The sequence below is a fragment of the Protomyctophum parallelum genome (genome assembly GCF_964188405.1).
Source record: "Protomyctophum parallelum genome assembly, chromosome: 21".
Classification (NCBI taxonomy): Eukaryota; Metazoa; Chordata; class Actinopteri; order Myctophiformes; family Myctophidae; genus Protomyctophum; species Protomyctophum parallelum.
Window position 1 is genome coordinate 13,465,847 of NC_139713.1, and position 12,630 is coordinate 13,478,476.

Sequence of the window (12,630 nt, forward strand, 5' to 3'; positions counted from 1 at the left end):
GAAGAGAGGAGAGATATTGGTGATGCCGGGGTTACAGCGTCGAGTGAAGGGAAAACAGACCCCATGAGCATTTTCTTGTCTAAAAGACTTGTTCTAATATTCGTCTAAAGGGCCGGCTAAAAGTGCGATAAAAAAACAGCTAAAATTTAAGTTCTGTTCTTAGATTAGGCGTTGATTAGCGGTTGTTCAAACGTCTATATTTTTTTTGTGGGTTTTTTATCGCATTTTTAGACGCACGTCAAATAGCCTATAAAACTGAGCTTTGAGTCTATGGTAAAAAAAACACCCCTGGTTAATACAGTGACTGCAAATAGCGAATCAAAACATGTGAGCTCTCCCTTCAAATGCACACAACAGACTACTGTATATGGCAGACCAGTGCGGTAAAATAAAACACTTGGACAACAGGCATGCATATATTGGTCCAGTTTATTAAGAGGTCCAAAGTATAAAAAATATGTCGAGCCGATTCTACTCTATGCCTCCGAGACATGTCGACACTTCCAAAGAAATTAGAGAAACGGCCGGATGGCACTTTATGTACAGTATAGGCTATACACCCGACCTTCTAATGAGATCGCAAATTCTCTCTTGGAAGAGCCACCCATCGACTTCTCTAACATACGGCAACCTTTCCCACGTGTTTCTTCACTAGTCCGATCCAGAAGAACACAGTTTGCCGGACCACTGCTTACCGAGCTGATCATGAGGTTATATATCTTCCCTTCTAATTCTCTGGAATCCTGCCTCAAAGCAGACCCAGAGGTAGAAAACTGTCATTTTCGCTATAGAGGGTATGCGCATGCTTAAAGTGAATGGCACATCGAGTGGCAAATCGAGTGGCAAAGCAACATGCAAAGTGAGTTTAATATTGTTTAACGTTGTTTAATGCAATCAGATGACTTTTCTGTTTGGATGTATGTGCTGTCAAGGCCAGGAAAGTAGTTTTTTTTGCCATTCAGTGGGCGTTCCTGCATAACTTCCTGGTTTGATGATGATGTCACGCGCATACCCTCTATAGGGAGTCACGCATTTATTAGTAAGCAGGAACTAGGGATGCAAATGAAGGACCGGGAAGTCTGGTGTGGCATTGTGGAATCCATGATCTCGACCGCGGTCGAAAAATGATGATGATATTGGTCCGTAAGCAGGGTTAGTATTAATCAGTAAAACGGTCACATTAGTTTCAGGCCCTGCTGTGACTATCGCATGTCGCACAGTGCAGGATTCGTTTGGTTTCTTGAAAAGTGTAAATTCTACAAAGCATGGTAAATGCTGTGCTTGTTTGTTGTGTTTGTCGTTCATCGCCTAAAAACAAGGAATTGTGTACTTTTGAGATCAAAGTTTGAATGAGGTGGGGGAAAAAAGAGAAGGGAAGAACAAAGTAAAACAACATATCACTCACAGAGATAATAAAATAAAACATTTCCCATCTGGGGAACAAACAGGGGAAATGAGAATCAAACCACAGCATTTTATTGTCATTGACAGATCAATCTTTCAACACAAATTTCAGATGCAGAGGGGAGAATAAAAAGAATAAGAAAACAGACATCCAACACCGTCAGACAAAATTACAAAACCGAGCCGCTGACTCACAAACTTCCACCTGGCCTCTCTGAACGCACGCACGCACACGCACACGCACACGCACACACGCACACACACACACAGAAAGAGAGAGAGCATCATAAAGTTGAGGACAGACCCACGGTCATAGGGAGAGAGACAAGAGTCTAGTCCACTTGCCAGAATGTGAACCCAGGCATGTCGACTACACCAACGTTTCATTATGTTAGAAATGTTGAGTATGGGTCGCCAGCATGTAAACTGCCGGATGTTAACTTGCATATTATGTTGAGCAATTTTCATAATTGTGACCATATACCATTAACCCATTCTATATGGGAACCCATTTTGGTGTTAGCATTACGTTATGCTTTAGCTATTTAAAAATAGCAGATCTACAAGCTCGTATCGCGCCACCGAGTGGCGCGATACGAGCTTGTAGGTCTGCTATTTTTGAAAAATCGAAGAACGACTGACATTTTTTTAATCTGATCTCAGGTCAGAATGGGTTAATCAGACCAGTGTGTGTCCAGTGGAAACCTCGTATGAATATGATCTCAGGTCAGAATGGGTTAACAACCTACAGTATAAAAGGGGGCTGGGGGGATCTAAATTTCATCATGCTTTATGTAGCATGTGACGTGTCAAACTAGGAGGTTTTCATGATGCTGAATCCATTCCAAACATTAGTTTTGCACACAAAAATACACTCATTGGGCTAAAAACGCTGACATCATCACATTTGTGATGAAGGCTGATACAGTCTGTCTGCATCAACAGCAGACTAGCCCTAGAATGGCTGATATTCTCATTCTGTACAAGTGGTTCCCGATCGAGTGGCATGTGTGTGGCGCGTGCACACCACGACACAAGTGATAACTGACTGTGCCACGGGTTGCATTGACAAGCACACAATATCATTGCAATACATGCCACTATAAAAGAAAATACTATATCAGTATTTTGTGCACACTCATTTGATAATCCAGGGGAAATTCTATACCCTAAAATGTAATATTTTAAACACCTTGAGGTGTCTCTAGTATGTCATTATAATTTTAACAATTACAATTCGTTGCTGTCGGGAGGAAACCTGAATAACTTTTTTGAGGTTTCCCCCCCCCCCCCCCCCCCCATAAATCAGTGCTATTGAACACTAATGGAAAGTAATTAAAAAAAGACCCTGCTTTGGACAAAACCTCTTAACTCCATTGGACCCTCAAACTGTCTGCCAAAGCGGCTAACTCCACCGCCTCTCTCCTTCTCATGCAAGTAATCGACAATATCTAAAGTCACAACACCAACTTTGATGATGAAAATATACGTTTTTCTTCATTTCCATAAAACTGTATATTCTTTCCCAAAACATTGTGTTTTATTGTCATGATTTGTCACGACAAGAGTTGGCTTTGTCCGCGCCGTAAACGTCTTTAAATAAATACTTTCTGAAAAGTCTACGAGTAAAATGAACGGGGATGTATTTTCCGGGTCTCTCGAGGGGGGCGGGACTGCAACGCTCTATACACTTCCTTCGATGAGCGCATATTTATGAGGCACACATGACGACATTGTGGTGCATTGTGATTGGTTCGGGGTAATTGTAATGCAGACCTGCCAATCTGTGTGCCCTGTACCGTACGTATATGTGCTCATTTTGATTGATTGATTGATTGATTGATTGATTGAAAACAGTACAGCAGTATAGTAAAAAAGAGTCTATGCAAAAGGGACATATAGGCTAAAAGGTGTTGCAAGCGTTTCCGTGAATGTTGTCCTGTCGCGTATACAAGTGGAGATATTTCATTCAACACACGTTTTCTGAAATAACTTGGATCAAATAGATATGAACGTGGTACCAGTTCTAACTAGTATCCAACTCCCAAGTTGCAGCGGTTGGTTCGTCATCGGGTGAGTTGCGCACAGATTTATTCTTCTTCTTCTTACAAATTAGAAGGCCATGAGATAGTCTCCGCATGAAAGAGCATTGAATGGCTGTATGGAATACATGCAATGATGGGTACCTATAGGTTTTAGCCTGGTATAGACGAAGGGGACACCACTGTACATCAGCATTTCTAGGGCTAGTGTTTTGTGTGTGCGTGTGTGCGTGCGTGCGTGCGTGCGCTTGTAAACGTGTGTATAGACTCACTGTCTTTGGACTCGTGAGATTGGGTCTTGACAGAAGGGGTGGGGTCACTCCAGGAGCGGCTGAAACTCTTCGATCTAAGCTCAGCGAATGCTATAAGTGCAGTTGAAGGGGAGAGACAATCACGCACGGGCGGCGCCCAGCTGCTCGCCGCCCGCCGCCTCCTCTCGACCATAATTGCAAACACCCACCGCCGCCGCCACCACCGCCGCCGTTGCACATGCTAATGTGAATTGCAAATGCAAATACGTGGGCACATAAACACGCCAAAACCCCCCAACCTCCCAACACATACACATCACACGCACGGCAAACAAATGCTTGTATGCACACATGTTCGAAATATACACATGCATAGTTACACACACACACACACACACACACACCGCATGACAAACAGTGGGCCACCCACAAGGCCATTAAAGCGACTGCTGTTGAGATCACAAGCCATCGATTGCCACACTTTCATTACTGTATGCTCTCACACAAAAATACATATAATCGCCTAAGGAGCTCCACATCATATCAAGCTAATACATATAAAACCACCTTCTTGCACACACTCGAGCAAACGCACGGACATAGCCTATACTGTAGCCTACATATATCACTTGCAGACACTCCAGTGGGCATATCTTCAAATGTGCAAGTGTTTATTGGGAAGCAGAACAAACGATATTTTGTAAAATGAATAACACAGCGGCGGGTCATCACCTGCATGCAATCCAACGGGAATATCACAAGAATACTGATGATGGCAGATGGTGTTATACGACACAATCATTTAGAGCAAGCAAGAATACAAATGAGCACAGTCATTCACGCATGTGTACTGTGCACGCACATACACACGCACTCATGCACACACAGACAGAGTCAGACACACAAGCGCAAATCCTTGACTCACTCTGTGCTTTCATTCGCCGGCTGCCCACCATCCGAAGATGCTTCCGGAAGTTCCTGTGGAAAGGCGAAACAAAGCGAAAGGAGGGAGGGAGGGGACAGAGGAAGGAACGGAAAAGGATCAGTCACAGAAATGGGTATAGGTGGGAAAGAAGAACAAAGCCAAGCAACGCACGCAGAGACATGTTAAAGAAGGGCATATAGATACAGTAAAGTGACAAGACAAGTACACACACAGTACAGTTAAGTCATGTCAGCGTAACGGTGTGTACTAAAATGTACCCGTAATTCGTTCGTATGGAACCAATAATGGCCCTCTGGGTTTTACCGCACAAGGTCATAAACCGGAATAAAGAATTCAGAATCATACTCAAACGTATCATATTCATTAAAAAAAACGTATGATTTGTGATGTTTGAATGAAATACTTATTTAAAAAAAAAATAGCAGTCTGTGCTATATAGTCTGGTGTCATGATTTGACTGCAGAGGCATCATTTAAAAAAAAAAAAACCATTCCGTTACTTGGTTGTTTGTGTGGACAGAATATATGGAATGGGCATATAGGAATAATTGTACATGGGTGTATATATACACAGTAGATGAGTTGATTTTATGATGATGTGTACCGATTTGTGAGTTTTAATGAGTAGCGCCTTCCTCAGGTTACTATCTGACACTGAACTGTGAGATTAGCCGGCCCGTGATTTGCTTAGAGTATAACTAATATACTAATAGAGGCGGCACCGGATTTCTCCTCCCATCCACTTGCATTAACGCATTCTGACCTGAGATCAGATTCATACAAGGTTTCCACTGGACACACACTGGTCTGATTAAGTTCAGGTCAGGTCACGGGGGCAACAGCTCCGCCAGAGAGCTCCAGACTTCCCTCCCCAGAGCAACATTAGTGACTTCCTCCTGGGAGGTTGATCCCGAGACGTTCCAAGGCCATCTGCGCCATTGGTCTGCCCCGGGGTCTCCTCCCAGTGGGACGTGCATCGAGGACCTCCCTAAGGAGACGCCCCAGAGGCATCCTAACCAGATATACCCGAACCACCTAAGCTGTCTCCTTTCCAGGCAAAGAAGCAGCGGCTCTACTCCGAGTCTCTCCTGCGTGACTGAACTTCTCACCCTATCTCTCTAAGGGAGATGCCAGCCACCCGTCGGAGAAAACTCATTTCGGCCGCTTGTATTCGCGACCTTATTCTTTCGGTCATGACCGGACCCACACTTCATGACCTTATAGCGAAGATCACCCCACTGAGACAAATAGATGCCTATACAGACAGAATTTTCTTCATTTTACATGAGGATATGACTTTATAGATAACGCAAATGCCAATGCACATGATAATGACGTCGCTATACTGGTGATCCATCTTTCTGTGACCTTCTCCTCTCTTGTGTGTAGTTGGTTGGTCTACCCAAAACCTTCCTTTTTCATCTCAGCACTTTTCTTACCTCATACTCTCAGGCCCCTTTTCCACCGGTTCAGTTCTTTGTGGTTCTTAACCCGTTTTGGTGTTAGCATTATGTCATGCTTTAGCTATTGAAAAATAGCAGATCTACAAGCTCATAGCTCGCCACCGAGTGTAGGTCTGCTATTTTTGAAAAATCGAAGAACGACTGACATTTTTAGAATCTGATCTCAGGTCAGAATGGGTTGATCAGACCAGTGTGTGTCCAGTGGAAACCTCGTATGAATCTGATCTCAGGTCAGAATGGTTTAAGTCCATGAGCCAGAGCTCCAACATTGGAACGTTAATTAATTATGAATAGAGTGGGCAGAACCGCATACCTATATTAGATCGTTATCGCCATGAAACTTCCACCAATTGAGTACTTACACAAAGACAATGATTTATTGTATTACAAATTTTACATTTTTAAATTGGCAAATGAGGCATTATGTAGGGACATGTGGAAAATAATCGAAAATATGAAGAAGCTACTACTGAGGAAAGGTTATCATTTACTTGTATTGATCCTATAAACAATGTAAGCTCTGGCTCATGGACTATATCAAGAACCAAAAATAACTGAACCGCGGTTCCCATCGGGAACCAACCGGTGTCGCCGCCCCTTTCATAATCTTCTCTTTTCTCGGATCTTTGCGCCCCAAGATTCACCACCACCTTTTACTGTACGTACATCAACCCTAATATATCTCTCTGGTTTTTCCCACAGCCACATGTCCGATCCGGTCTAGATTCTAGAATATAACGTGTGTGCGCCCACATGGAAAACTCTGCACTGCTGCTCCTCACATTAATCAGTCAGCACAGAAGTGTCATCGATGACCTTCCGCTGTCTGCAGCCGCCGGGCATTCTGGGATACGTCCCGTGCGAGTTCTATATAAGCTCTCTTCACAGGTTGGTCCTGTGAGTCACTGTGTTGCATATCTGCCTCTGCACGCAGCCGTGAACGGAGGTGCAAAGAGCCGTTTACTGGACCCCCTTTTGGTGTTTTAAGCATTATGTTATGCTTTTCGCTGTTGAAAAATAGCAGATCTACAAGGCACAAGCTCATGAGCTTTATTATAGGTCTGCATGCTATTTTTGAAAAATAGTAGAAATGTGGCGCAAATCTTTGAATATATATTCTTTCAGAGCGAACATTTTTAACTCAAATATGTGCTTCTGGGGAGGTCCCTGGAACAACATATTTTCGGCCGAATACATATTTGAATGAAAATGTTTGAGAACCACTCATAGAGAAACATGGGTTTTTTCAGAAAACTGTCAGGATTTAGAAGACATTTGTAGAATCGTCCTCAGGTTTAAATGGGTTAAGTAACACTGAGGATTTCTTTTTTTTTTACTGTGTGAAGGGCTGGTATCGTCTTTTCTTGTGTGCTAGTGTCGATTTTGACAGCAAATTCAGATTTCATTTCAGTCATATTTGAATAAAAATGTGTCTAATATTTTGAAAGGGGCGCTGTTTCTCCTTTATATTTCGACGATGGTTTCTCAGATTGAGTTTTGGTAGGCCTATAGACTAAATACCATAAGATGTGGGTCGACTAAAATGTATTTTCGCGGGTCGTGATGGCGTTGAAAAGCGTGATTCATATCCACACTTTTTCCTGCTCCAGTTCCTGTCGATTTGATCCAATTGGGGACCTCATCTTTTTGTATTGTCTTGGTGTTATGTGTAAAATAAAATAAAATATATAAAATAAAATAAAATAATAATAAAATAAATAAGAAATAATAAAAATAAATTCATTATCATTATGTGTTGTTTTGATGTGGGTGTTTGAACAGACTGTGAAGACAAATGTGACCAGATTTGACTGATAGCCTGCATGCCTCTACCTCTTTTTTTCCCAAAATGAGTTAAATTAAACTCTCAGCGCCACCTGGTGGTCACCATTTTAGGCTCCGAGTGCCAATTCTCCCATTATAAAGAAATACATAATTTGTAATACTATCACCTGTACACCAGATTAGAGGAATTTTCAAAATATGGATGAAAAAAAAAATATAATAATAATAATAATAATAATAATAATAATAATAATAATAATAATAATAATATATATTTTTTTTAATTCCCAAGGGAGAGACGTCTTGACGCCCGTGGCATCCATTACTTAATAGGCAATTAGATGTCTTGACGTTTATGGCTACTAAACAGGGCAGACTCTTCACAATACTAGAGCATGTCTAAAATAAGTGTCAAAATCGACATGTAAATGTGAAATAAATGCTTAAACATGTAGCTATAGGTCTAATGTTAGAGACCACAGAAGTGAAACCTTTCAAGCCTGTTTTCTCAACTCGTTGTTTTCTGCGAGACATTACTCTATATAAGCCATATCTCCAGGTGGGTCAAACAACTGAACAACCCATATGTCAATTTGAAGCTATATGATTCCCTGCTTTAATTCATATGACATGAAAAAAAACGAAATTAAAAGAAATCCAGTCAAATTTGGACACAAATATCCTTCGGGACAATAAAGATTATTATTATGAAATGACTTGTTTAGTTTTACTGGATATCCTCATCTAGTTTGAATTTGTTGGCGATAAATTGTCAATATATTTAGTCTCATGCTTTAGTCATCATAACTTCGTTTTTTCATTTCATGGTAGGGGTTCAATGCCTTGTCCAAGGGCACTTCAGCGGTGGTCATTTTAACGTGCCGGTCCGGGGATACGAACTATAGCGACCTTCCGATATCAAGACCGCTCCGCAAACCGTTCGGCCACCGCTGCCTCGAATGACACCCAGCCCTGGAAGACACCCTAGATGCAGACACGTAAGGTTCCTGCACACAGAGCGCGTTTTTCTGAGTTTTAGAACAGTCTGAGCCCCTCAGTGGAATAAGAGGAATTCTGCAACAAAAAAACAAAATGACACTGCCCTGCATTTGTCCTGCGGCTATTGAATGCCTCCCGCTCCCACAGCCCTGGCGTTTCTGTCGGCCTCCACTGAGTTCCGTCCAACACATTTAAAAAAGGGGCTTAACCCATTCTGACCTGAGATCAGATTCTAAAAATGTCTATTACATCCTGACAGTTTCATTATTAATATAAAAGGTAGGTAGCTAGCGCACATCCAGTTCTTGTCTGGTGCTGGACTAAAGTAAATACAATGAAGAGAGGAGAGTCCGCACACAGATTTGCTCCAAGGTGTTTGCTTTTTATTCAAAACACCATAATTAATACACAACGTTTCGGCCGTGAACGGCCTTCATCAGGTGAGGTTTCATTATTAACCCATTCTGACCTGAGATCAGATTCTAAAAGTGTCTTCGATTTAAAAAAGCACGACAATGATGCTAACACCAAAATGGGTGCCCGCCCAAAATGGGTTAAATAGAACCATGCTAATTAATTAAAAGTGACAAATAATAAAGGTCAGCTCAGTTCCTGTAGTTGGCCAATGGATGGGGCATGTCTTGTCTAGGAACCAATGTAGAACTATAGCCTATTCTTACAACAGGAATGGAAACAATTAATGTTTTACCTTCCAGTAATTATTTCCGTTATTTCATTCTTAATAGGTTATTGACCCTATTCCATCAAAACATGCTAATGTGGGGCATCTAGGTTAAGTATAACTGCCCACCATTACATCATTGGCAACAACATAATGATCAGATATCAACATGTTACGGTACATCCAACAAAAAGTTAAGTAAATTCATGGCAGATAAACCCAGCAATGGTTAATGTTTGTGCCCATGGCATATTATTATTTTTATTTTGTATTAATATTTTTATTTTTCATAAAATACATAGAAATAGAAATATATATATATATATAGAAAATAAATTAACAAAAAAATGAAAGACAAAATCCCCAGGCATTATCTGGACTGGATCAGTGTTGTTTTTGGCAGCAAATTGTAGTTTTAGTCATAGTCTCTTGAATAGTTTAGTCACATTTTAGTCACCTGGAATGTCTTAGTGTTAGTCTAGTTTTAGTCGACTAAATATCATAAGATTTTAGTAGACTAAATCTACAGTGGATTTAGTCGACTAAAATGTTTTTACACCTGCTGAAAATAGCCGATCTACAAGCTCACAACGTGTCGCAGCTGGATCACTTGTCCCTTCCTAACATTTTAGTCTAGTTTTTATTTGTTGACGAAATTGTCAGTATATTTAGTCTTAGTTTTAGTCATCATATAGCTTAGTTTTCATTTAGTTTCCATGTAGTTTTCGTCAGTGGAAAAAGGCAGTCGACGGACATTTCTCGCCTTTGTCTCAGTCGGCGAAAACAAACCCTGGACTGGATCTTTTCCTTTGTGTCACAGAGCGGCCATGCATGGAGAAGAGACTGACATCATTGGCCCCTCACAATGCTAATGTATTATAACTCATTAAAAAGCTCAATGGCTTTCAAACTTTTCCCATAATGACCCACATTCTCAACAGTCCTCGACAGGCTTCCGCTGGCGAGATCAGTCGATATGCTGTAGCTCCGTGTTTTATGAGCAGAATGTTAAACATCATTCCTCGGTACAGTAGGTTATGCAGCCTCTCTGTTCACATCACTCTGCGTCTTCACAGCCTGACTCTTCATAAAAAATACATATAAAGGGGGTCTAGTCGAGTCCGTCGAGCTGATAGATTTAACCCATTTAGACCTGAGGACGATTCTACAAAATGTCTTTCTAAATCCTGACAGTTTTCTGAAAAAACCCTACGTTTCTATATGTCAGTGGTTCTCAAACATTTTCATGTCAATGTGTCAATACACATTCATTGTTGCGTTTCATTTTTAACTAAGGGACTGCAATGGAAATAAGCCGTTAATTGGCTTTCTTGTATTCATCCTTTTGATGGTGATGTATAACTATATGTGCATTTTTCTGTACATGTAAACGTCGGTCAATCAAAAAAAAAAAGGACCCCCAAAGTTATTATGTAATTGGCCGCCGACCCCCATCAGAAAATATGTCGTTCAATGGGACCTCTCCAGAAGCAAAGATTTGAGTTAATCAGACCAGTGTGTGTCCAGTGGAAACCTCGTATGAATCTGATCTCAGGTCAGAATGGGTCAAAAACGTGAACGCTCTGAGATTCAAAGATTTGTTTTCAACAGCTAAAGTATATGACATAATGCTTAAGACACGTACAAAAGGGGGTTCCCGACCAAAATGGATTATGTTTGACGTCTCTCTAGAATTATTCAAGGTTCTTTCATGCGCTTTCCTTAGACATTATGAGAATGGTATAAAAACACTGAAAAGGACTGCACTGAGACTATGTCGTTTAGTCAGTAATGAAACAAGAGTGTGAATATGTTATATTACTTAAACCACGAGTGACTGTCAGTCCACATTTGGCTCATATATAGCAGCCCTGTCTAACAGTGCAACCAAAGGCATAGCAGGGCGGAATGCAAAGAAAAGAATACTGATAATAATCTGTGCCAAAGGATCTTAGTTTTTACTCTGGCTTAGTTAAATTAGTCAAAGGTTTAACCCATTCTGGGCGGGAACCCCTTTTGGTGTTATAAGCATAATGTCATGCTTCAGCTGTTGAAAAATAGCAGATCTACAAGCTCATAGCGCTCTATGAACTTGTAGGTCTGCTATTTTTGAAAAATCGTGAAAATGTGCCTCAAATCTTTGAATATATATTACAGAGTGAACATTTTAACTCAAATCTTTGCTTCTGGGGAGGGGGCGGAGGCATATTACATATAATTTTTGGGGTCCATTGACATGAAATATTGAGCACCACTGACATATAGCAACATGAGGTTTTTCCAGAAAACTGTCAGGATTTAGAAGACTTTTTTTTTTTTCAACATCAGCCCTAAATGTTTAAAGGACAACTTTCGTTTTTTTTTTTCCAACCAAGGTTCATGTTTTAGGTTGTTATTATTTATAGCGATTTAAATCCCTAAAACGAAAGAAAGCGCAGCAAATAACACTCGTATTTTACTCTCTCTAATAACAACCTAAAACATGAACCTTGGTTGAAAAAAACTAAAGTTGTCCTTTAAACCCATTTTGGTGTTAGCATTACGTTATGCTTTAGCTATTAAAAAAATAGCAGATCTACAAGCTCATAGCGCGCTACGAGCTTGTAGGTCTGCTATTTTTTTGAAAAATAGAAGAGCGACTGACATATAGAAGACATTTATTTTAGAATCTGATCTCAGGTCAGAATGAAAACGGTCAGGATGTAGAAGAATTTTTTTTAGAATCTGATCTCAGGTCAGCGCTCTCTGGGCATGGCGACACACCACCATCGTACCTCTGGATGACTCCTGATGTATCCTGCTCCCTCTCTCCAGCTCTCTTTCTCTCCATAAATCGCCGGAAAGTCCTGCCAGGACGTATACGTGCGTGGCACAGTATTAACCCATTCTGACCTGAGATCAGATTCATACGAGGTTTCCACTGGACACACACTGGTCTGATCAACCCATTCTGACCTGAGATCAGATTCTAAAAAATGTCAGTCGCTCTTCGATTTTTTCAAAAAATAGCAGACCTACAAGCGCGTATCGCGCCACTCGGTGGCGCGATACGAGCTTGT

General features: G+C 41.0%; 1 protein-coding gene across 1 annotated transcript in view; it reads right to left on the minus strand.

The window, feature by feature from the left end:
* nsmfa (NMDA receptor synaptonuclear signaling and neuronal migration factor a) overlaps window positions 1–12,630 on the minus strand; it is a gene marked incomplete at both ends in the record, with an annotated part of 42,745 nt that overhangs the window by 13,399 nt on the left and 16,716 nt on the right. The window contains 3 exons of the mRNA XM_083793244.1: window positions 3,719–3,808; window positions 4,623–4,675; window positions 12,346–12,417. Of these exons, the coding sequence (XP_083649370.1) occupies window positions 3,719–3,808; window positions 4,623–4,675; window positions 12,346–12,417 (215 nt within the window). The remainder of the gene's footprint in view (window positions 1–3,718; window positions 3,809–4,622; window positions 4,676–12,345; window positions 12,418–12,630) is intronic.